Raw genomic sequence first — 25,030 nt, 5'->3', positions numbered from 1 at the left:
GACCATAACGAAGAACACATGGGAGACTTACAGTACAGGTGGCTCTTACAATGACAGTTAGCACAAAATACTAAAAATTCACCCAAAAATTGTAATTAAATTATTCACAACCCTCAAGCTTGTATGAATTTATTCTGCAAAACACAAGCTATTTTGAAGAATGTTGGTAACCAAACAGTTGATGGAACCCATTGACTTCTATAGTATTCTTCCCCCCCATGCTATGGAAGTCAATGGGGTCCAACTGTTTGGTTACCAACATTATTCAAAATATAATCTTTAAAAGTGTTCTTATAGGTTTGTAGCAATTTGAGGGTTAGTAGATAGTGACCACTTTGAATTGCCTTAGTGTATGACATGTGCAATATAAATAAACATGCCTTGAACTTGAAAATGTTAAAATAACTTTAAGAATAAGAACTTTATTTCATCTCTGATTCGAGTTTCTTATTTAAAATCTAATTTGCAGATAAAATTTTGTTGCATATTTTGTTCAAAATCTCAAGAATTGTACAAAAAAAAAACACATTGTATGTTTCTCCTTTCTTCAAGCAAGCAGACATGAAGGCTCCGGCTCCCCTTCAGTCTGATCTGAAGGTGAATATGGATGCCAGACTACAGCTAAACTATAGCACTCCAAGGCTGGAAAACCGGTTTCTGACTCAAGCTGGCTCAGCATTGTCTGACCATCAGTACACATCTCCATCTTGGGTCAATCAGACCTCCACATTCTCATCATGTCCAGCACTCCAGCCCACCAGCCTGTCCTCCACCATGGCCACCTCATCTCTTCTCTCATCCACAATGATGTCCTCTAATTCCTCTCTGCTGAGCACCAAGAATACACTCCTAATTGAGCCTCCACTCCACCCTCCAGTCTCATCCTCTCTAACCTTCACCTATTCCCATAATCCTTTACTTTCTTGCTCCCAAAATACTGCCAGTGTCATCCCAACACTCTGCCCCTATCTGTCACCTTCAAATGAGAATAAAGCAGACACGAATGAAAAGAGAGAAGTGGAAGACATGGTTTTCTCACCTGAAGGCCCGCTGGGATATAGTGAGGATCACAGACAGGTATAGAGTAATTTACGCCATAATGCTTTGTAAAATTGTACGTGAATTAATGTAGCATAATTATTTTTAATTTTTTTAATTCTTTACAAATTTGTATTCATATTTTTTATTTAAGCATTGCTACTAATTCAACTCAACTACTAAGCATACAAACATTTTATTAATAATTGAATCTTTAGGTCGTACATCTGTTTATCCAACTATAACCACTTTGAAAAACCTTAAGAAAGCACATTACGGTTAAGACAACTCTGATGAGAGACTTCTACTTTGTTCTGCATAAACAGGAAATACAAATCTAGTTAATTATATTGTCTTTTATATTGTTTCTTAACAGGATGCCATCAGGATGCCTTCCATGGAAAGCTTAGAAGTGGAAGACCAGATGCTCTCCTCTGAGATCCCTGTTTTGGATATGGATTTAGATAGAGAGGGGGAGCAGACTTTTGCTCCTCATGAGGAATTTGGGGTGATTGAAGCAAGTGAGGATGAAAAACTTGTGGAACTGAGGGAACGAAAGGTGCGTCAAATGGTCACAGTTCTGTGGTTTAATTAATGATTAATAATTTGCTCACCCTACTGTATGTTTTTCATTTTTTAGTTTTATTTATCTCTTATGCTCAACAAGGTTGCATTTATTTGATCAAAACCAAACTACAGTGAAAACAGTAATCCTACTTCTGTTTTCTATTTTAATATGAATGCACTTTACATATCATTATCTTTTATTACATATCATTACATATTACATATCATTAAAATGTAATTTATTCCTGTTATGGCTAAGCTGAATTTTCAGCAGCTATTCAGTGTTACGTGGTCATTCAAAAAAATCCTACTGACCAAACTTATTTGTAATCATTCTTACTCCACATAATGAATGTGAATGTGAAGTCAGACAATGTTTCTTCATGGACTTTTGTTTGTCCATCAGAACAACCTGCTAAATATGGTTTGCTGCTCGCTGGTTAATAAAACCTGTACCCCAGGCCAGAAGGACTGGGATAAGAAGACGAGTGTGTGGAGCATTATTAAGAACCTGGCCACAGAGATTACCACAGAAGACCCAGAGTTTCTACTGAAGGTTGGTGATTTTGCATGTGTGAGTGTATGCAGGTTATGTTGTCAGGTGGTTATGTTGTCAACGTGTATGTTTTTGCATATTTGCTTTGGTTTTAGGTTGCAGTCTATACTAGGCAGGAACTAAACATTCGAATCACAGCCAACTTCTTACTAGCACTGGCGGCCCATCTGCCTGCTTCCAAGCAACACCTGAGAAGGTACTTTTGTGCTGCTGTGCAGCTGCCATCTGATTGGCTGGAGTTGACAAGAATCTATAGCATGGTAAGTGTTAAAATAGTAAATATCGTGCTGTCCTTTATTTTATGCTGTCCTAAATTTATCACCATATTCATATACATTTATATGGTACTATAAAGAATATTATGGTGGATGTACAAATAAGGATTTTATTTTGCTTTACTCTATTATTATAATGATTGTTTTTGTTTGTTGAGCTTGTTTTTTTTCATGATTTTTTTAAATGTGTTTGTGCAGTGTTTCAGTAAATCTTTACCCTCCTGCCTGAAAAAAGCTCTAGTGGATAAATTTAAGCAGTTCACTGAATATCAGCTGGCCAAATACAATACACGGAAGCATCGCTGCAAACACAATAAGAAACGAAAGAAAGGAGAGGTAATATGTAAAAAAAAACCCACTTAATATTTAATATTATAGATACAGGGGGCTTACTGAACATGGTTCTTTTATTAAATTAAATTGTTCCATTTAAAGTTTTAATATAGTCTTTAATTTGTTTATTTCCAGGTTTATTTTTTTAAGATATTTTGAATCCTGTATTTTTTACATGTTGTCTGATCCTTTTGTATCATACATCTTTAGAAAAGCACATATTCTACCAACATACAATGATTACATTATTTCTTTCAGATTTTTTCTTTCCACATAACTTTTAAATTGCTTTTGTTTTCCACCCTCTTCTTTCAGAAAATCTCTGCTGCACAGTGGAAAATGTGGGGTGACCTTGTCAGAGTGGACGATTCAATTCTCAAACAATATGTGAGCTTTGTTTAGTTTCATCTGTTTCAATGTAACAACATTGCACATGCTTGTTGCACATCAAAATGTCTTCTGAACATCTTTTGATTTAGTCTGTCTGTTATTATATAGTTGGAGAGCCAGAATCGTGCTACAAAGGATAAAAAACAGAGTGAATTCAACTTGAAGAAGATGATAAAGCGCCTTCACATCAAAGAATCTGCAGAACATGTCATGGCCATTCTGGGAAAGAAGTTAGTCCTACAAAATGGCATATATATTTTAATCAAATCTGTTTAATGTTGGTGAACTGATTGCTAAGTCCAGTGTAACTTTCAGCCATGAGTGACCATGTTTGTTACCTGTTTTTGCTTGCAGATACCCAAGTGATCTGAAGGCCTTCTCTCGCAGTGGTCTTAGTGGCGTCTGGGAAAGAGAGAGAGCAGGAAAACGGATGAAACTTAAGCAACCGGACACATGGGAGTGCAAACTAAGTCAGGAGGGAAACAAAGCTGCCACTTGGGAGAAACTCATCGGTGTGAATTAGGGTCCAAGATGCACTGGGTCCATAATGTACTTAATTCTTGAACATCTACTCATACTTACGTATATGTTTTTTTTTGTAATTTCAGATGGAAAGTCTCTTCCTTTTATGGCAATGCTGAGAAACCTGAGGAACATGATTTCTACGGGTATCAGTGAGAAACATCATTCTATGATCCTCAACAGACTGACCTCGAAGGTGAGCAATTCTTAAATTCAGATTTTCGGTAACTTGAACGTATATAAGACGATCAATTCATTTACAGATTTAAATTAATTTTACAGAACGCTGTAATCAAGAGCAGACAGTTTCCCTTCCGTTTCCTGTCTGCTTATAAAGTTGTTTTGGAGCTCAGTAAATTTGGTAAGTTGGTGTTCAGTGTGATTGTGTTCCATTCTCAAACTATCATTTCCATCTGATTTATAGAGGTTATTAAAAATTAGTTTCAAGACTTTTTTTGTTTATCACGGAAAATATACTGATCCAAAACTGGTCCTGCTTGGCTTATAACTTTTATTTAATCTATTTTAAATTGATGCTGTTGTTTTAATCTTTGTATTCATCAAAGAATCCTGAAAAAAATGTATCACTGTTACATGCATAGCAAATCCGCATGTTACACTGATTTCTGAAGGATCAGAATTCATTCATCAAAGGAATTAATTTCATAATGCTCATTATTTTGAAATTTTTCCAAAATCTTACAGAATGCAAACTTTTGAACAGTAGTGTACAGTTTGTTTATGGTGTTTAAATATACAAACCATGGTTTTAAAAAACAATTTCATCAAGAAAAGAATCACAATGTTCTAATGTAAATGTCTTTTATTGACATGTTCTTGAGGAAGTTTAAGCAACATGTTCTCCCCTTTCAGTTGGTGGGCCTGCGGTCGAGGTGCCAGGCTCCAAAGTGATCCTAGAAGACATTCTGAAGAAATTTCCAAAGAGCAAAAAATTCAACCGACACAATTGGGACACAACAACACGCAAGAGACTGAGAGCTACAATGCGAGTGCCCTTCGTTTACCGCATATTCAATGTCAAACGCAATCTCCTGAGAAAAGCAAAGTGTGTATTTATTATTAAAGAAAACTTTTACATATTATAAGTCGCATGATAGAGTTTTGTTTTTTTACTCCTAAACTGACGTTGTTGTTGTTGTTGTTTTGTAATGTAATTTGTTAGTCAGAGACTGTACACTCAGGAGCTTCTGAAGAAGTACTGCTGTGCTTTGGAGAAAGCTGTGCAGATCTCCTGCAAGTACAACATCCCCCCTCTCCCTGGACGGACTCTTGTGATCTGTTCTTGTTACTCATCAGATGATCAAGACTGCAGTGGCGCTGAGGATTTCTGCTTGCCCCCTGAAAGCACCGATAACATTGACAGCGATAAACTCTCAGCATCGGTCAGATATGAGCATCTGTGGATTTATATTTTTGTGTTATAAATGATTACTATAGTTTGTTATGAAATTAAGCTTCTAGTCAAAATGAAACATATTGTGAAGTATATTTCTTTTGCGTCTGCAGGTCCAGGAAGCCGCGCTGCTTTTATGCATGATGATTAACTACTGCAGTGAAGATTCCCAAGTCCTACTGAATAGATTCCAAGACTTACAGGAGTTAAAGTTGAAGTCTGACGTCCTTCTGGATAATGTGAGACAAGCAATGAACCAAATTAAAGTAAGGATTTCCCTTTTATTGTGGATATAACTTTAGAATCAAACAGGCTTCTGTTTTAAATAAAATTGAAATGAAAACAAAACACTGAAATAAGTGTTTCACTTTATTTATAAAAAAATAAAACACTAGAAAATAAAATCACATGATTTGTGAAGTGTAATGTGCAGTATGAAAAATTGATATTCAATTTTAGATTGGCTGAAGATCACTTTAAATGCCGGTATTAAATGATTAGTGTTTTTAAATGTAAAAACTCTTGATAAGCGTACACAGTTAAATATCCAATATCGTATAATAACAAAAACTTTGAAGAAAATTTTTGGATTGTGTCATCTTTTTTGTGTTTTATACTCTTCGTCTCTCGTTGTCCCTCCCTCTCTTAGGAAATGGACGATTGCGATGTAGAATCTGAATACAAAACTTCATCCTCATTCTTTGCAAAGCTGACTGAAGAGAAGACAAAGGTGTGAGCCCCTTTTGTATTTATGGTTATACCAGGGTGCGTTTTTGCACAAATTTCTGCATATGGGTAAAAATATGTGGCATGTCTGTTGAATCCTCTCTCCACACAGCTGGATCGTATAATTGTGTTTGAAACTTGCTACACCAACGGGGCTTTAATGGCAGATATCAATAACTATCGGCAAGATACTAACGCTGATGCTGTTGTGATAGAGGTGCTGCTCGGAAAAACGTACGTTTTGTGAAACAACTTCTATATCCAATTTCCAAAATTGAAATTGAGTTGCTTTTATAAGAGCAACTGCTTATGTTTCCTTGAAAGTTCTGCTGTTTGGAACATAAATGTGTCAAAATTTGCCATAGTTGCAAATAAATCTTGTATTGTGTGTTTTTTAACAGGTCCCCAGATGATATTCAACAAAGACTGGAATCAGGCAGAGTACAACTTTGTGGGTTTAGTGAGCAGATCCTGAAGTAAGATCTTTTGTTCATTCCCATGTTGTACTCAATAAATATTCTCTCTCATGTAAAAATTTAAGATGATTTTCTTTTGGAAAAAAATAAATAAAAACAAAACAAAACGTAGTTGGCAGTAAGAGCTAGTGAAGGACGTATTCACAAAATACACTCCTGTTCAAAAGTTTGGGTTTTGTAAGATTTTTTTTAATGCGTTTGAAAGAAGTCTTGATGTTCACCAAGGCTGGATTAAAAAAACAAAACAAAAAACAACAAAAAAAAACATTTTAAAAACTTTAATTAATTTATTAATTTTCATTTAATTTGTTCTTGTGATTTCCACCTGACTTTATTCCAGTCTTCAGTCTCACATGATTCTTTCTTTCTTTCTTTCTTTCTTTCTTTCTTTCTTTCTTTCTTTCTTTCTTTCTTTCTTTCTTTCTTTCTTTCTTTCTTTCTTTCTTTCTTTCTTTCTTTCTTTCTTTCTTTCTTTCTTTCTTTCTTTCTTTCTTTCTTTCTTTCTTTCTTTCTTTCTTTCTTTCTTTTTTGTTTGTAACAACACAAATACATTTCAGGTCCATTTCATTAAAGGCCCCAAACTTTTGAATATTGCAATGATCTTAATATGTTTTTTGTTTATTTGTTTCTTAAATGGTGTGGAATTATTTTAAACTTCAGTTGTTAAAACATATCAGAGTTTGTAAGTTCAGTTAAATTCGAACTGTCCGTTTCAATGAATCGCTTTCAAACTCTGCCTTGTTCACAAAAATGTTCATAGAAGCCCCCATCTCGCATTTTGACTGACATTTTGCAAATAAATAGAAGTTATAAACATTTTTCCTTGTGTTTGATTTGAAAACAACAATGTATTTTGCTCTTTACATAAAGCATTCTACAACTTTACAATCTGCTCTTGAACCTATTATCAGAGATAATGGCGATAATGGAGTTGTTTCAGTTGTTCATTCAGTTCCGTTTCGTGATTGTAGGTTTGTCTCCGAGAGAGGCTCCTCGAGGATGCTGCAGCACGTGGAGCACATGGACAGAGTCTATAAAATCCCTCCACCACAGGGGCGCAAAACTGAACCTGAGAGTGCTGCTGATGTCATCCCACTTCCAGCAACACCAAAGTTCAGGTAAGGCCATACAGATATCCATAAATTACTTGTAATAAACAAAATGTATGTCAATCACTTTGTCTAAATTGGTTGTGGTTCATATATACGTACATTGGAAATGAAATGGTAAACAAAATTTTTCCTTGTCAATTCTCTTTTTTATTCTTTTCTCTCTTTACAGATGGAAAGGTGTGCGAGTGTTCATCTCTTCTACGTTCAGGGACATGCATGCAGAGAGGGATGTTCTTGTGCGTAGTGTGTTTCCAGAGCTCAGAAGGCGGGCAGCGGCACACTATCTGTACCTGCAGGAAGTGGAGCTGCGCTGGGGCGTTACGGAGGAGGAGTCTAACCGTGCTGTGGAGCTCTGTCTATCGGAGGTCTGCCGCAGCCAGCTCCTGCTGGGGATTCTGGGGGAGAGATATGGCCTAGTGCCGCCCCAAACCTCACTACCTGAACTTCCTCAATACAACTGGGTAATAATTTCATATATTTATCTGATAGATACTTTTATCAAAATTTTGATACAGGTGATTAGTCATGTGCTGCATTTCTAAGAGTCTACGACTTCGTTTAAATGTGCAGTAAGCGATTTATGAGAAATTTTGTTGAAAGTGGATTGGACCGAGCATCACAACACACTTGTAGCCAATCAGCCGTAGGGGATTTATACACTCATGATGGGGGAGGAGAGAGAGTGAACAAGAGAGAGATCTGAAGAAAGACTATAGAACACTAATAGACTACACTGTTTTTGGTGAAGATTTATTTTGCTTTGCTTCAGCTATGACAAAGAGACATCCACTCTTGCATTGTGTGTTTGTGCATTTTGGGTGTGGAGCAATGAAGGGAGGGGTTTGTTTGATTAGGTTGATTTCAAATATCAACATTGTTTCTCAGAAATCAATCACTTACTGCACTTTTAATATTCACCAGAGTTGACGTTGAAATGTATGAGCTAGAGAAGAGAAGAAAGGTAAAAAATGTAAAAATTTCTATTTCAACTTTCTATTAGTGGAATTGTAAAAAAAAAAAAAAAGGGACACTGATGACTAGAGTAATGAAAATTCAGCTTTGTCATCACAGGAATAAGTTGCATATTAAAATAGAAAAGTTATTTTAAATTAGAATATTTCGCAATATTATTGTTTTTACTATATTTTTGTATACTATTTACTATATACTAGTATACCCTTGCCCTATGTTCAGAGTCAGTCTTTTACGTATTTACTTAAAACGACCAGGGATGCACAATACATTAGTGCTACCATGCTATTACGTATTTTACTTTTGCCTTACTCTAACACTCACAAAATCTTTCAAAGAACAAATAGTTTACGAACACCATTTAATGTAATGTTTAGCAAATCTCAAAATTATGCTGTGATGCCTAAATGATTTTAGTTTTTTATATTTAACTTTTAGTTTAAGATTTATCTTGACAAAATAGTATAGAATTTAATTTATTTAGACAAAGCCATTTATTGGTTAGCCATAACATTGTAACCGCTAATATTATTGGTATCAGCAGAATTGTAATATTGGTTAATCCCTAAATTACTAATATGTAGCCAAAGCAGTACAAAACGACACTGTATAGTGGTTTGGGCCCCTTGTGCTGAAGTTTCATGAATTACTTTCATGCTTCATTCTGTCAGCTAAACTCTGCGCCTGATGGGTTATCCATTACTGAAATGGAGATTCGACAGTTTCAAGCGCTGTATCCAGACTCTGCCCAGAGCCGCATGTTCTTCTACTTCAGATCTCCCCATCTCACCAGGTAGACATTCATTCATCATTTGTCAGATCTGATTCATTTTTGTTTCTGCAGGCTGTTCTCAGTCAGTTTTGATGTAATGAAATAAATTATGGACAAAAAACAATTACAGTTGCCAGCTAATGTTTCTGAGGCTATGTGATTTAAGTACATTATGTCACATCAACTACATGTTATGTGTTTGTATGTTTAGCTCAGTGCCAGTGGCATGGAAAACAGACTTTGTGGCAGAATCCAAAGAAGCCGAAGCTAAAATGAGCAGCCTGAAAACATGGATCCAGAACAATGAGTTTAAAGTGACAGAAAAGTAAGTTCTGCACATTTTTTTTGCGTTTCACGATGAGGAATGACATTGCATTTATTATTTGTGCCCTGCTTCATATTGTCTTAGTTATCCCTGTGAATGGGGTGGGGTGGTGGATGGAAAGCCCTATGTGAAAGGACTGGAGGACTTTGGGAGAGCAGCGGTGGAGGATATCTGGGAAGCAGTGCAGCAGCTCTTTGTGGAGGTCAGAGTCTCATTAAAACCAATGAAAATAACTGTTTTCATAAGCTCTACTTTATTGGGGCCACTCACTGTTTAAAACAACATTTGAAAGATAAATCAATTAAACAATGAATAAGAATGATGAGGATCTGCAATATAGTCTGCAATATAATCATTAAAAAATAATCTTAGATGAGTAAATTGAAAATATAATATTAATTTTAAATTCAGTACTCACCTATATTTAGTGTATTCTACTTCTATATATAAATATTGGGTTTGGGATATTCGGCAGTCTACATATAGAATTGCTGAAATCTGTTTATTTGGTCCCAACTTCATTGATTAGAACATGCAAATATTCAATTACCAATCACTTTATAGTCACATGCCATTATTTCTACAATATCAAGCTGGTAAATTTATATTTTCAATTTGATTATCTATCAATATTTTATTGGATTATTTTGTATTATCAAATTGTTAAATATATTCATATCTCTTTTTGTTTACACATTTCATAATTTATTTGATTCAATTTTTTTTCTTGACATATGGGCCCCATACATCCCAGTGCTTATTTTACACTTATTAATTAGTGTAGTGATTTTCAGGATTTTTTTTTCTCTCCTTTTTTTTGTAGGAGACAGATGAAGATTTGATCTCAGAGATTAAAGAACAGGAAGTCCATCAGGAATCCCAACAGCGGCAGTTTCACGGCAGGGCAAAGCTTATTTCTATGGCAACAGAGAAAGTTCAAGAATGTCAGCAAAAAGGAGGAGTTCTGATGGTTGAGGGAAAACCTGGAGAGGGCAAAACTGTGTTCATGGTAACTGTACATTTGTACTATAAACCATCTGTATCTTCATGTATTAATGCTAAATTTATGATGAATTACTAGAACTACATCTGAATATCTCTTTATATCTTCTGTTTTATTAAGGCTGCCCTGGCCCAGGCCCTCAAAACCTCTGTCAAAAACAAGAAAGCCCCTCTTTGTGATGCCATATCCTACTCCACAGACGCTAGCCAGTCTGCTTGCAGTGTTGAGCAGCTTCTGCGCTGTCTTGTTCAGTGGCTGAGGAAAAGAAAAGATGATGTGGAGTTGTCTCCAAACACCTCTTATAAGTAAGGAAGGATCTGATGTAACATGCGTTGTTAAATGCAAACACAAGCAAACTCATTTCATAATTATTCTGTTGTTGCATTACAGGGACTTGTTGTCTGAGTTCCAGTTGAACTTGAAGGACCTGAACAAAGAGAAGCCACTGGCCTTGCTTGTTGATGGGGCGGACCGTGTCCATGATAGTCGTGGTCAAAGGGTGTCAGAATGGATACCACAGCACATCCCTAAGGTAAGAGAGAGAAACATGCACACTTAAAGGGGTTGTTCGCCCAAAAAAATGTTGTTCCAACCTATGAAAGTTTCATTCACAAAACAAATGTAAAAGATATTTTTTATGAAATCTTGGAGATTTTTGTCCCTCCATTGAAAATCTGATGCTTTAAAACGATCATAAAGAGATAATAAAAGAAGTCCATGTGAATCGAGCAGTTTAATCCATGTCTTCACAAGAAACACAATTGCTTTATTTGATGAACATTTTAATTTAGGCTTTTATTCACATATAAACATTGGTCAGCGGATTGACATAGAGCACTCAAATATGATAAATGGAAGCTCAAGCATGCTTGCCAGTCAATGTTTATAAGGGAATAAACTTAAATAGACTAAGTAGACTTTCAGTGGTGGGAGAGAAATCTCTCAGATTTCATTAAAAATATCTTCATTTGTGTTTTGAAGATAAACTAACGTCTTATGGGTTTGGAACAACATGAGGGTGAATAAATGAAATAAAGTGTGTTAAAACAATTATGAAACTTTCTCATCAACTAATTACTGTGTTCATTTTACTGTCCTCTTAGGGTGTCTGTTTGGTCCTGAGTGTGACTTCAGAATCATCCCTTCAAAACACTATTAGCAAAAGGAAAGGTGCAGTGTCATTTCCACTGGGGCAGTTATCTTTACCTGACAAGAAGGAGATTGTGCAGAAGCAGCTTGTTGGCTTTGGGAAGAAACTGAGTGATTCTGCTTTCAATAACCAGGTGAAATTCCCTTTTGCTCTCTGGCTGTTGGAGTACTATAAGGAAATATTGAGAGCTGTCTTTCTGAATTTGTTTAGTGAATTTATTGTTGTGTTCCCCTGTAGCTTCAGACACTGCTGATGAAGAAAGGCTCCGTGAGTCCACTTTACCTCCATTTAGCCTGCGAGGAGCTCAGAAATTATGCCTCCTTTGAGAAGGTAAATTATTGTTAAATCATTTCTTTTATAGTGATGTGCATAATGTTATTTAGTCAAGTCAAGTATATTTATATAGCGCTTTTCACAATATAGATTGCATCAAAGCAGCTTCTTTCTTCATTTCTTTAGCTTAATGTTGATGATGAAATTTATCATTTAGATGAAGGACAGCCTCCAGTCTCTTCCTCAGTCCCTTGGTGAGCTGGTGCAGCACAGTCTGCTGAGGCTGGAGACTGAATATTGCAGAGCAGGTCTGGGATGGGCATTAGGAACTCTTGCCATCAGCTCCACCGGTACAAGACATTTATTTATTGCTAACTGATCTGCAAGAGCTGTTATACGTGATCTTAATTTAATCCTGTTTTACACATTTTTATTTCTTTAAAGCTGAAGTTGGCAAGATTTTTTTGATCATATTCACTGAAACCGACACTATGCTCCGACAGAACAACATAAATCAGCCGGTTTTAGAAAAAAAACACGCCCTTCTACCTCCACCTGGAGAAAATCGACCGCTATGTTATGCTGTTAGAAGTTTAATTTTATGTTGTTTCTATGTTGTTATGTTGTTTCTATTTAATAATTTAAATAACATTATTTTATGTAGATGTTTTGAAAATAAGTATTTCTCATCACTAATCTGTTTCTTCCATAGGCCTGCGCGAGAGTGATCTTTACACTATACTGAACATGTGCAATGATTTAAACTCCAGAGGAGGGCCAGTGTCATGGCAGGAAATTGTCCATACAGCAAGGCATCCACAGAGCCGTGTTCCCATGGCAATATTCTCTCAGCTGGCACAATCTTTGCACAGGTACAGCACAGGGAAATGTTTGATATCTTAATAAAAAATAGCTTCTATTTTATACATTGAATGATTTATTCTTATTGTATCACCAGTATAATTGGACAGTCTCATGGTCAGGGGTCAGATGACCTCCTGACTTTGACTCATCCAGAGGTGAGGTCAGCCTTTGAACATCTGTACCTGTCTACTGAGGAGAGTAGAACCAGAAGTCATCTGATAATTGCAGGTAAAACAGGATGCATGCAAATTGTGATTAAATGTTATGTTTTATACTCTACAGTGCAGTAAGGTTTTTTTTTAGTTTTTTTTTTTTTAAAGAAATTAATACTTTTATGCAGCAGCCAGCCTTGTATGTATTTAATGAAAGTGACAGTAATGACTTTTTAATTGTTACAGAAGATTTATTTTTTTCTAATAAATGGTGTTCTTTTAAACTTAGTATTCATCAAAGATTCCTGAAAAATAAAGCATTGTGGTTCCCACAAAAATATTAAGCAGTACAACTGTTTTCTACTTTGGCAATGAAAAAATAAATCTTAGTACGCTGATTTCACGCAGACGCCATTTTGAAATGTCAAAATGTTTTCTTCGGTGGGAATATAACCGGAAGTGCTGCCTTTAATCATAGGAGAGTCGCGGATGTGATGGCGTATTGCTGTGATTAATGTAGAAATTAGTTATTCAAAAAATGTACATGCATTTCTTTCATAGTTTAGACTATATACAGTGAAATTCATTTCTAAATGAAAATGTATATTATATATATATATATATATATATATAATTCAGAACGTAAAAAGAAGCAGGAACGAACTATATACATATCCTATATTGGATATTAACAGCCAATAGTGTAAATTCAGAAACAGACTTTTGAACAGTAGTCTATGTGTTTTTATATATTTATTTCTAAATAACATCTTTTTTTCAGCCCACCTTTGGGTGCGGTCAAATCCTCAGGGGAAGGACACATTTCTTTACTCTGATGCTGATATTCTGTCTCATCTCCCTACCCACCTGGTCAGTGTCCCCCTACTCTCTTCTTTAACCTTTCAGCTTTAGTGACCAATGTGAGGTTACTAAACTCATAAGAGATGTCGATTCTCTCTCTTTCTGATCAGATGGGTGGTAATCAATGGGAGCCTTTGCGTTTTCTGCTATCGAGTTACTACTTCCTCTATGCTAATGTGCGGTATGGACTACTTCACCAACTTCTGGAGACCTACATTTTGTTCGGTACAGAACCTGATGTTTTTCAGTACTGCATTTTTCCTTTTTTATGTTTAGTTCACAGGTTCTCATATTGATTGTTTTTCATTTGATCCATTTAGCCCAAAAATATGGGACCGATCATCTGCAATCCAAAAAATCAACAGGTATTTTACTTTTATATTTTTGTATGTTTATGAAAACCCTACAACACTGACATTTTAAAAATATCTAAAAATGAATTCATGATCTTAATATGTACTAAAACTACAAATTATAGTTTTTGCGGTAAACCTAAACCAAATTTGTGTGTTTTTTTTCAGATAACCTGAAGGATTTTAAAGACTGTCTCAGTTTTCTGAAGCGGCACCGCCTCCTCCTCTCTCAGTGGCCTGCTCTCTTTGTACAAACAGCTCTTAATGAACCATGTGACAGCTCTGCACACTTGTGGGCTGAAAGCATGACAAGAAATGGAGGGGTGCATGCTGTAGAATGGCTAAACTTCACAGATGCAGCACCAAAAGAAGTCAGGTACTAATCAATTAATAGCATTTTATTCTCAGATCAGAAGTTCCGTTTAATTCTGGCCTACAGTTATACACTTATTAAAAAAAATCCAAAATTTTTTTTCAGGTTTAAAATTTAGATTTAAAATTATATTTCAATTAATAATTGAAACACCACTATGTGCAAAGGTTGTTTTTCTATGTATGTTAATTATTTCTTCTGCTCAGTGAGCTGGTTTCCACCTTCCACTCTGAGCCAAGTTGTGTGGTAGTGAGTCCTGATCGAAAACTGGTTGCAGTGGGAACTTTAGAGGGAACACTTCACTTTCTGCATACAGAGACTGGAGAGGTAACAGTTCAAAACGTATATAAACATACGTCTACTATGATTTTCGGCATTTTTAAGATAGTTCAATCACAATTAACTTTTTTTACATATGTTTTTTTCAAACAGGAAGTGAAGTCATTGATGAGCAGTGGTGATGGCATCTCTGGATGTATTTTCCTTGGGGAGGAGCTTTTGGCAACAACCTCGTTTGATGGGCAGGTGGAGGTGTGGGATGTTGCGAGTGGTTGCAGGTAATTTGTTTTTCTGGCTCAAATGTACAATTTACATAGAGTATTTTGCATGGGGTGTCATCTTCGGTTTCTTTTTTGCTGTCACTTTAAGAACTGCCCACATGAATGCCCACTCCAACAAGATCACAGGATGCGATGTCAGTCCTGACAGAAAACTTTTTGCTACCGTTTCATTAGACCTAAACTTGAAGGTAAAACCAAGGAAAAATCATTTAAAATCTGTAATAGATGTAGTGCTGTTCTATTCTAACATATTCATCATTTATCTGGCTGTACTCAGGTGTGGTCTGCGCAGAAGAGCACAGAGGTGGCCTCTCTCATGAATCCCTCCCCCCTCAACTGTGTGAACTTTGACCTTGAGGGCCAGCTCTTGGCAGTGGGCTGCTGGGATGGAGCTGTTCGTTTGTGGAACTGGCTTGAACAGAAAAACGTTACGGTGAGGAAAGACTCCAAAGATATGTTGCTATGCCAGATATACTAAAACTTAACTTCCCTCCCAATGCTTTCTCGTTTTTTAGACTTTGTTAGGTCATCAGAGTTCAGTGCGGAGTCTGTCTTTCTCTCCCTGCTCCTCCATATTGTGCTCAGGCTGTCTGTCAGGAGAAGTGCGGCTCTGGTCAGTGGCAGCAGGTGCTTGTGTGGGCAGTTATCATGCTCACCGCGGCTCCACACAGTCACTAAACTTCCTGCAGGGAGGAAACCTTTTGCTGAGCGCTGGACATGACAGTGTGGTGAGGACTAGGGTCTTACATTCTACAATTTTCAGTTGTTAGATTTGTTTGCACTCTAACAGGCATCCTAAAACACTCCCTATTGTGGCTTTTTTATTGTCCAGGTTAATGTTTGGTCCGGTGGTCTTGGGCGATCTGTCACTGTACTGGGAGAGAAAAAGGTACTTTCATGTTCTTAAAGGGACACTCCACCCATTTGCATTACGATTTTACATTTTAAGAAATCCAGTCGTACTATTGAATAGTCGTGCAACACTCTCTCATTTTCCCCTGAGACGAGAGAAATACGCTATTTACCTTTTTCACTTCGTCCTACAATGTCCAAAAAATCATCATTTTACGTCACTGTAAGAGGGGGGAGCCATTATCAATATACAGGAGACTCCCTGAACGTCTAATAGCGAGGGGATTAATGATGCCGAAGACAAAACGCTCCAAGGTTTGACTGCATTTCACGTGTAAAATTACGCGTCAGAGTAAGTGTGCCGATTGTCTGAAGCCCATATAGAATCACGCCAATCCATTGGCTGATGGCGCGGGCGCCGCCTTGACGCTCTTACTTCATGTTCGTGTACTTTCATGTTCTGAAAATAGAATTGCTTCTTAGAAGTACTAGCAGTATAAGCAGTATAAATAGGTATGAATTCAGCCAGAACAGCTTGATGTACAGACTCCAAACAGACTTTTTCTGCCCCAAGGTTTGTATACAAACTTGTATACCTGAATATGTTTAAATGATGTTTAGGCCTGTCCTTTTTAACTTTTTAACTTTGTGTGAATTGAATATTCTAATTTTGGGGTCTATGAAGATTTTTTTGAGTGCCTATTCACCTTATTCAGAGCAGCGCCATGACAGGTATGAAAGTGAGGCTGTGAGGGATAGACTTACCGTGTTTCCAATGGCATCCGCTGTAAAAAGCTGAATAAAACTGCTAGATACTTACAATTTTCCACAGCTTACATTGTCGGGAGTTTTTTGTCAACTGAAATTTCTTGGAAAGATATTTTTTCAGTGTTTCATGAGCAGAACAATCCGAAAACACATTAAATAACAGTACAGCCCATTGAAGAGATGCATGACTATCCCTCACAGCCTCGCTTTCATTCTCATTAAAAATCAAAGATGGCGCTGCCGTGAATAAGGCGTATAGGGAGGATATTAATTAATCATCATTTGCAGGTTGCAGTATTGCAGCAGCAACAAAAGCGCACCAGACATGGAAATGAAGATGAAGCTAATGCTCTGTGTGTGGCTGTGGCCAGTGGGTATGCTTATGTGGGTTACCATGGAGATGGTATCAAAATGTTCAGTTTGAAGTCAGGTACATAAACATTTGTTTCCAACATTTACTAATGTACTCCTCCACAAGCTTGGAGCTCATATTTTCAAACTGCTTCTCAATCTTGCATGTTCTCAAAAGCCATACCATGAACGAAATAAAGTGCAAAAAAACAATCCACTTAATAATAATGGAGAAGACTGTGAGTAACCAGAAGTAGAACCCATCCTGAAATGCTTTGTGCTGTAGGAGAGAAGGTCTGGGCCAGTGAGGAGTTGCAGGTGTCCATGCTCTGCCTCATGTGGATGGAGGGAGGAGGAACAGAGCTGCTGCTGTCTGGGAGCATGGACCACCGTCTCAGAGTCTGGGAAAGGCAAGGAGAAAATTTGGAAAGCCTTGTGTCAGTAGGATCTTTTGGCGTGCAAAAGGGAGCTATCCTCGCTCTGGCTCAAAGCTCTACTTGTGTGGCATCTGCATCTGGTCAGTAAGCACAAAACATTTTGTCAATTGATTTTGGACCATACTGGACATTTAATTTTTGCATGCTCTTTTCAACCTATTTTTACATTTAGACATTTACATTTTTCAAACACTCACTTAAAGTTATTCTTTAAAAGCACTATAAATAATTTAATAACATTAAAATGTAGTCTTTAGTAAATCTCAGAATGAATATCCATTTTCACGTACATTCTAGGTTGCCATTTTTAGACAACTGAGTAGTTTTTAGAAATTAAAATTTATTTCATGTTTTAAAATGTTATTTTATTGAAATTTTAATTTTGTTTTAGATGACTTCACTATTGCTCTGTGGTTGAAGAGTGAATTGACATCTAAGCCCTGGATCGACCCTAAGGTGATGTGTATTCTGAGAGGTCACAACGGAGGGGTCACATGCCTTGCTTTCAGTCCTAATGAAAAAGAGTTGCTGTCAGGAGGGAAAGATCAGGTACTTAGTCCACTCCATATCTATCACTGAAAAAAAAAAAAAATGGAAGAAAGTGTACTCTCTCACAAGATTTACTATCATAATCTCTTCCAATAGGCTTTGATGATATGGAATGTAAACTCCTCCCCTCCAGTACTTTCCCAGTCTTTTCCCCATTGCCATGGAGACTGGATTACGGGATGTGCCTGGACGTCAACTGCAGTGGTAAGAAATCCTATCCATCCAAGGGCATTTAGTTAATTTCAGTAACTCAGAATTTGTGTGTCTAACCAAATGCAAAACTTCTGTTACACCTCAGCTTAGCTGCTCCAGTGACTGTAAGCTGCGGATTTGGGATATCCAGACAGGAAGTTTGCTGAGAGAGATCCTGTCTGGTTCATCTTTGAGCACATTGTGCTGTTGGGTAAGTCAGTTGCACCTTAAAGGATTAGTTCACTTTAAAAAAAACTTTTGCTGATAATTTACTCAACCCCATGTCATCCAAGATGTCCATGTCTTTCTTCAGTCGAAAAGAAATGAAGGTTTTTGATGAAAACATTCCAGGATTTTTCTCCATATAATGGACTTCAGTGGACCCCAACCATTTCAAGGTCCAAATGACAGTTTCAGTGCAGCTTCAAAGGGCTTTAAATGACACCAGACGATGTCGTTTAAGGGTCTTATCTAGCGAAACGATCGGTCATTTCAAAAATAAAGTTCGAAATCGTACATCAAAATGAACAAATCTTTTTTCGAGTCATTCCGTTCATTTTGTTCGTTGAATGAACCAAATGACTCGAAAGAAGATTAGAAAAATCCTGGAATGTTTTCATCAATAACCTTAAGACATGGACATCTTGGATGACATGAGTTTTTTTAAAAGTGAACTAATCCTTTGCAAGCAAGAAGCAAGGTCACAAAAATAAACAATAAGTGTAACCTGTTGATATTTATGTGATTTTTAATGACTTTAGGAGGATCATGTAATGGCAGGCTCTACAGATGGACTGCTGATGGTTTGGAAGTGGGAATCAGGCATACAAGTTACCAGGATCCAGGCCCACAATTCCCGTCTCAATCATTGCGCTGTTGTCTCTCAGACAGGTACTGTGATTCTGTGACTAATGCACAAATTTACACACAAACAGCAGCTTGACATCTAAATAGTGTATCTTGCTTAAACAAACCTTCTTAGCAAAACCATTTGTTGCATACAGATCTGGGAGAGAATTTAAAACCAGAAGACTTATTGGTAGCTTCAGCATCAGGAGATGGAACTGTTAAACTCTGGCATCCACTGCAGGTAACCAACTCTCACCTCTGTATTTTTTTCATTAATCATTTGTTTATATTTTATTTAAATAAAAGTAATTGTAAATAAGATATTTTAAATAATTATCAATGTAAATAATTTAAATAATTACATTAATAATTAATTTATAAACAATTTAAATAATTATCAATAAACAATGTGCTCAAGAGATTAATTCTAGGAAATCATAATATATCGCGACCGTATTGTTGATCAGATGATACTGTATATTTAATTATGAAATCATTTCCACCGATATTTACGTAAATTTAGATCTTTGCAGCCATTAAAAGCACTCAAGTTTAATATTTAATAAAACACTAATAGTTTAATAACAATGTTAAATGTAATCTTTAGCAAATACCAAGATAAATAGTCATTTTCATAATGTATAATGGTGTGGTGCCTAAATTAACTTTAGCTTAGTTTTTTATTTTTACTTTGTTTTGATAAAATGGTATAACAATACTGGCCATTTTTATTGGCCATAAAATGAAAATAACTCTCATCTTATCTGCATCAGTCAGATTTTTATATCAGTGCATTGCTAATTTATTCACAACAATTACATTTTCATAGGTACATCATCATAATACCCTGCATGGTCACAGTGCAGAAATCCAAGCTTTAGTGTGCAAAGAGGCCGGACTGCCGGAGTTTCTCACTGTCTCTGTGGATCGTTCCCTCAGGTCATGGAGTGTCACCACGGCAATGGGTACGAAAGAATGGTCATTCCCAATGAACTCAACTAAACTGTCACACAAATCCTCAGAACATTTTGTTAGTGAACAAAAGCAGCTGTCCATCCAAAATATCATTTGATTGGCAACTTTTTTTTACACACAATTATCCACAGAAGCTCCTCCTTCCCAGAAAGGCAGTGTCAGAGCTGTGTGCTTCCTTGATACTGATGATGAACTCATGGTCTGTGGTTATGACACAGGCAGATTGGAGATATGGCATCAGAATTCAGTGGTTTACTGGAAGAAGGTAATCATCGGTTGGGAACTGAGTTTATTATTTTGTTGATCAGTTAGTGAAAATAACTTTACCTTCTTTCGGTTGGAAATATCTCAATGAACGTCTCTGTGTGTGTTGCACTAAGGTCAGTGATGGCGCCTTATGTGCAGTCACTGGTATGCCAGAGGATCAGTTAGCTGTGGCTTGCAGCGACTGCTCTGTATTTGTCTGGAAACTGGAGAGAGACACCAAGAAGAGCATTGTGAGGTATCAACTTTTATCCCTCTTCACTTTCATATTTCAATTTCAGTTTTGCAAACTTGTTGCCTTTCAGAGAAATGTGCCATTCTGAATGTCAATCATGTGATTCAAGCAAAGCCAGTTTTTACAAGGGGGTGGTGAGAAGAGGGTCAAAAATTTGACAAAAGATTTGTCAACATAAGACCACTGAAGATTTTTTGCATTGTTTACTATAAATACATTTTCTTGTCACTCTTGAAAATGCATTTTGATCTTGAAATCAGCAGTGTGATTACAGGCATAATAATATTTGGTATTTCATTATGATATTGTGTATGTACAAAACTTTAAAATGGTTGATTTTAGTGTTTTGTTTTTAATGTATTCAATATATATCTATATATATTATAGATTTTATTTTCTGCAATTTATCGGTTATTAATATCAGCCAGTGTCATTTTATGTTCAATAAACATAAAACACACTGTGGCTAAATAAAACCAAGCTCTTATAAAGGATGATATAATGATTGCTTTTCACCCCTGTTTTAAATTTTTAAACAATTTTATGTGTGGATTTTTATTTTGTAAATAGGAGGAGGACTGCAAAAAACCCTGCACACTCTAACAATGAAAAAAAAAAAAACAATTCCAAGATTAATGAAAAAAGCCTTTCTCAATGCCTATTTAACAATGCTTAGTGCTGGAGCCATCTTATTATAAGGAATCACATGTTATTTTATTTTCTTCCAGACTCAGTAAGATGTCTTCATACAAAGTGGAGACTCCTGTGAGCTTTTTGTTCTACTGTGGCAGTCTGTTTGGAGTATATGTGAATGGAGAAGTCATCGATGTGATCTCTACTAGCTCGTCGACCAAAGAAATTTATATGTAAATAAACGCCACATCATTTTTATACATAGATAAGATGTCCTGCGCTCTTCTGTTAATCCTTTTTCTGGGCAAGGTGGCACATGCACTGTGAATGATAACATTACTTCATTGGATAATAAAAAGTGTGTGTTTTGTTGTAGTTGGAAAGACGTGATACGTCCTATCGGCATATTGCCAAATGATAACAAGTGCTTTTGGCTGTTGGGACAGAAAAAGAGTGTACTGTACATTGGATTGCTTGTAAGTTCATCATCTATCATTATCATGTGAGTCTGACATTGTAAAAACTGCCTGAAAACCAAATGATCTGAAACGGTCTGTCTTTCAGTTGTCTGTAAATCCAAGTCACCCCTTCAACTTAAACTTTTGTTACGATGCGGTGGGTAAGAGCCCTGAGGAATTGGAGATGGAGGAGCAGATGTGGGATAATATGGAGGAGTGCGAGGAGCAGCAGCAAGAGAGACCCAGCAAGGAACAGATTGAACAGCTGCGAATTGCAAACCGGAAGGCGGAGCAGATTAGTTCCTGGATCACAGCTGCAGCAATGCAAAATGGTACACTTGTTCTTGCACTTTAATGTATAGCACAATTAAATGAACCAATTTGTCAGAAAGTCCGTGAATTGTGAAGAGAGCTGTCTGTTCAAGTCCTATTCTCTCTTTTATTGTAAGAATAAATTACTATTACCATATTCACAACAGTTTGAGGCTGTTTACACTGGATTACATTACAATACATTCCTGGGAGGCTCAATGTTTACAATTCTGGGGAAGATAAACCCATGAATGCCATACAAATAATAGTTAATGAACAATAAACTTGGTTAAGAGAATGTATTTTAACAAAAAAAAAAAAAAAAAAAAACAATCTTACATACCCATGACCTTGAGTGGTCCATGACTTTTTAGTGGTCATTATGTGAACTGTTCATGACTGATACTTTGATGATTGATTTGGTTGTTTTCAAATCATGTTTTTTTTTTACAGACTTTATTGTGTGTGGTGATTATAAAGGGAACATATGGTTCAACCAGCCTCCTAATATAGCCTCCTGGACTGAAAGAAAACCGGCAAGTATCCTCTAGCTTTCCTGATAGGTATAATGAGCATATGTCATGAAGGCATGGGTTGCTGATACATTTGGTGGCTGTTGACTGGTCTCTATAGGCACACAGAGACAAAGTGAGTGTACTGCGGCTTACAGAGAGCCTCATCATCTCAGCATCTCATGACAGATCCGTCAAACTATGGGACAGACACACTAAGAAACAGGTTTTTTTATTATTTCATTTATTTTTTTTCCTATAGTGAAGGAATGGATTGCAAATCCACTCCTTCAACATATCTACCAGTTTATATCCCATTTCATTTCTGTTTCCCACTCATTTTCTGCCTTTCACAGGTTGGCATGTTTGTGTGTGGAGGCCCTGTCAAGGTGCTGGAGGTGAACCCCCGCGACCCCAGGGAATTTGTTTGCGGAGATACGCAGGGTCAGCTGTACTTCCTGTCCTGGACAGGTTGATATCCTCACAGTCGGTACATTCGTAATCTTTAATCAGTTGTAATTCTGCTCATTTTCATTTACTTCACATGCATGGAGCATTTTGCACTAATGATACTATTGCCTTAAACTAAGCCATGATATGAAGAATATTTGCTTTGTTTTTATTGTATGAAAATGACAACCACTTGATTTAATATTTAGTTGTATTCAGTAAATTGATTTTTTTTTAAGGATTGTATACATCCTTTATTTATGAATAGATTTTTTGGGTGAATAAACTGTCTGCAAGTTTACATGGGGAAAAGCAGATGTCCACTGAATGTGCTGTGATGGTGTTCTCCATTGTCAAATATCCATTGGCCAGCATAGAGATTTACTTTCACTGTATCCCCTTTTTCTAGCAGCAGAGAGACTCCATTTGAAGAACTGATAAAACCAGCTTCTTGGTGTCCGTGTGTAGAAATTATATGCTGGTCATTTTTAAACAGGCCTGCGGTAACAGCTCTCAGTGGATTTCCGAACGCCTTTGAGAAAACCCTGAATACATACACTCCCCTCACAGGTGCTGTGAAGATTCCTGTATCGAACAAAGGTTAATTAGATACATTCAAATGAGAGCATTATAAAAAATGACAGAGAGATATTAACACTAAATGAATTTATTCACCTGTATTTGCATCATAGGCGTTTCCAGTGTTGAGGAAAATGTGTTTGTAAATCAGGGTGTGTAAATCACCATCAAAGGGTCCAACGCTTTGTGGTCCAAAAGAGGTCAACAGAGAGGCTGAGAAAGCCACTTTAGGAGCTAAAACATAGACTTATACATTACATTACAAATTATTTCATTATATTTACACTGCTGTTCAAGAGGTTGGGGTTTAGATTTTTTTAAAATCAGTTTTTTTTTCCTGCTCACCAAGGCTGTATTTATTTGATCAAAAATACAGTAAAACTGTAATATTGTAAAATTCTATATTGAAATATTATTTTCTGTTTTAAAATGTAATATATTCCTATGATGGCAAACCATGATAAGGTTTGGGATAAGTGATATATGAAATAATAATAATAATACTTTTATTCAGCTAGGATGCATTAAATTGATCAAAAGTGACATTTATATTGTTACAAATTTCAATACATTTCAAATAAATAATGTTCTTTTCACCTTTCTATTTATCAAAGAATCCAGACAAAAATGGATCACGCTTTCCACAAAAATATTAAGCATGCAAAAATGTTTTTTTATGAATATGATTAATTATAAATATTTGAGCACCAATACTAGTTGGTGATAATTGAGCACAAAATCAGAATATTAGAATGATTTATGTCAGATCATGTGACACTAAAGACCCCCGTAATAATGCTGAAAATTAGGCTTTGATATCACAGAAATATATTACATTATAAATTCTATTTAAACTGAAAGCATTATAAAGTGTAATAAAATTTCACAATATTACTGTTTTTACTTTATTTTAGATCAAATAAATACAGCCTTGGAGAGCTTAAAAACTTCTTTCAAAAACATTAATCTAAATATTTCCAAACTTTTGACTGGTACTGTAACGTTGAAATGTTATATCAGTTTCTTTTTCCTGGGTGTCTTTTGATTTACAAACCTTGATTCTGCTTTATTAGTTCATCCATTTGGATCTTTGTGTCATACAAAATCTTCAGTTCTTTTGCTTGTTCTAAAATAATAATCATTCAAACAGATGTTCAGTGCATACATGGACTGTCAATAAAAGCTGAAGAAATGTATAAATTCTTGTGTCCTGTATCTAAGATACTGTCACGTTACCTTCGTTCTCTGTTTTTAGTCGTTCCATTTCCTTCTCCATCCTTGTTCCCACGGTCTTTATTTTCTGTAGTTCTTCAATGATGTCTTTTTTTGATGAAAGTACATCGTCTGCTGTTACAGCCCACACATTTAGCATTACAACTGTTGCAAGAATCCACATCTTGTTGCCGGTAACTAGCAATTCTAGGAGAATCAGGATTCTTTATTGAGAATGTGCTGTTGGTTTCTGCAGTCTTCAAGTCTGATGCACATTGTATTTTATAGGCATTCAGTGGGCAGTCCTTAAAGGTATTGACCTTACACACAGCGTA

General features: G+C 36.3%; 2 protein-coding genes across 2 annotated transcripts in view; one reads left to right on the top strand and one right to left on the bottom strand.

The window, feature by feature from the left end:
• The window catches only part of tep1 (telomerase-associated protein 1), a 26,593-nt gene extending 3,388 nt beyond the window's left edge, over positions 1-23,205 (top strand). Inside the window, exons 2-56 of the mRNA XM_089131153.1 lie at positions 553-1,077; positions 1,415-1,597; positions 2,012-2,161; positions 2,257-2,421; positions 2,635-2,772; positions 3,085-3,156; positions 3,268-3,389; positions 3,514-3,671; positions 3,768-3,877; positions 3,964-4,042; positions 4,555-4,747; positions 4,865-5,084; positions 5,209-5,361; positions 5,745-5,825; positions 5,934-6,055; positions 6,223-6,297; positions 7,269-7,415; positions 7,579-7,870; positions 9,053-9,174; positions 9,365-9,478; positions 9,563-9,680; positions 10,302-10,487; positions 10,602-10,786; positions 10,872-11,013; positions 11,585-11,764; positions 11,869-11,961; positions 12,122-12,254; positions 12,617-12,776; positions 12,863-12,996; positions 13,702-13,790; positions 13,892-14,006; positions 14,102-14,146; positions 14,303-14,510; positions 14,714-14,834; positions 14,940-15,064; positions 15,156-15,255; positions 15,345-15,500; positions 15,583-15,795; positions 15,900-15,956; positions 16,976-17,117; positions 17,325-17,555; positions 17,867-18,024; positions 18,121-18,228; positions 18,323-18,427; positions 18,978-19,107; positions 19,221-19,306; positions 19,895-20,030; positions 20,172-20,305; positions 20,421-20,542; positions 21,268-21,405; positions 21,549-21,648; positions 21,737-21,962; positions 22,396-22,478; positions 22,576-22,680; positions 22,811-23,205. Coding sequence (XP_088987279.1) covers positions 562-1,077; positions 1,415-1,597; positions 2,012-2,161; positions 2,257-2,421; positions 2,635-2,772; positions 3,085-3,156; positions 3,268-3,389; positions 3,514-3,671; positions 3,768-3,877; positions 3,964-4,042; positions 4,555-4,747; positions 4,865-5,084; positions 5,209-5,361; positions 5,745-5,825; positions 5,934-6,055; positions 6,223-6,297; positions 7,269-7,415; positions 7,579-7,870; positions 9,053-9,174; positions 9,365-9,478; positions 9,563-9,680; positions 10,302-10,487; positions 10,602-10,786; positions 10,872-11,013; positions 11,585-11,764; positions 11,869-11,961; positions 12,122-12,254; positions 12,617-12,776; positions 12,863-12,996; positions 13,702-13,790; positions 13,892-14,006; positions 14,102-14,146; positions 14,303-14,510; positions 14,714-14,834; positions 14,940-15,064; positions 15,156-15,255; positions 15,345-15,500; positions 15,583-15,795; positions 15,900-15,956; positions 16,976-17,117; positions 17,325-17,555; positions 17,867-18,024; positions 18,121-18,228; positions 18,323-18,427; positions 18,978-19,107; positions 19,221-19,306; positions 19,895-20,030; positions 20,172-20,305; positions 20,421-20,542; positions 21,268-21,405; positions 21,549-21,648; positions 21,737-21,962; positions 22,396-22,478; positions 22,576-22,680; positions 22,811-22,930 — 7,896 coding nt within the window. The 5' untranslated portion in view covers positions 553-561 and the 3' untranslated portion in view covers positions 22,931-23,205. The remainder of the gene's footprint in view (positions 1-552; positions 1,078-1,414; positions 1,598-2,011; positions 2,162-2,256; positions 2,422-2,634; positions 2,773-3,084; positions 3,157-3,267; positions 3,390-3,513; positions 3,672-3,767; positions 3,878-3,963; positions 4,043-4,554; positions 4,748-4,864; positions 5,085-5,208; positions 5,362-5,744; positions 5,826-5,933; positions 6,056-6,222; positions 6,298-7,268; positions 7,416-7,578; positions 7,871-9,052; positions 9,175-9,364; positions 9,479-9,562; positions 9,681-10,301; positions 10,488-10,601; positions 10,787-10,871; positions 11,014-11,584; positions 11,765-11,868; positions 11,962-12,121; positions 12,255-12,616; positions 12,777-12,862; positions 12,997-13,701; positions 13,791-13,891; positions 14,007-14,101; positions 14,147-14,302; positions 14,511-14,713; positions 14,835-14,939; positions 15,065-15,155; positions 15,256-15,344; positions 15,501-15,582; positions 15,796-15,899; positions 15,957-16,975; positions 17,118-17,324; positions 17,556-17,866; positions 18,025-18,120; positions 18,229-18,322; positions 18,428-18,977; positions 19,108-19,220; positions 19,307-19,894; positions 20,031-20,171; positions 20,306-20,420; positions 20,543-21,267; positions 21,406-21,548; positions 21,649-21,736; positions 21,963-22,395; positions 22,479-22,575; positions 22,681-22,810) is intronic.
• Positions 23,132-25,030, bottom strand: LOC120465067 (cerebellin-1). Its single transcript, XM_039654658.2, has 4 exons — positions 24,720-25,030; positions 24,538-24,609; positions 23,580-23,717; positions 23,132-23,489 (listed from the first exon to the last, which is right to left on the bottom strand). The coding sequence occupies exons 1-4, from the start codon at positions 24,877-24,879 to the stop codon at positions 23,203-23,205; spliced, it is 657 nt and encodes a 218-aa protein (XP_039510592.2). The 5' UTR covers positions 24,880-25,030; the 3' UTR covers positions 23,132-23,202.

This window comes from Pimephales promelas, chromosome 5 (assembly GCF_988280905.1).
Source record: "Pimephales promelas chromosome 5, fPimPro1.hap1.1, whole genome shotgun sequence".
Taxonomy (NCBI): Eukaryota; Metazoa; Chordata; class Actinopteri; order Cypriniformes; family Leuciscidae; genus Pimephales; species Pimephales promelas.
Note: the sequence above shows the minus strand (reverse complement) of the source record. Positions and strands in the feature narration are given on the sequence as shown.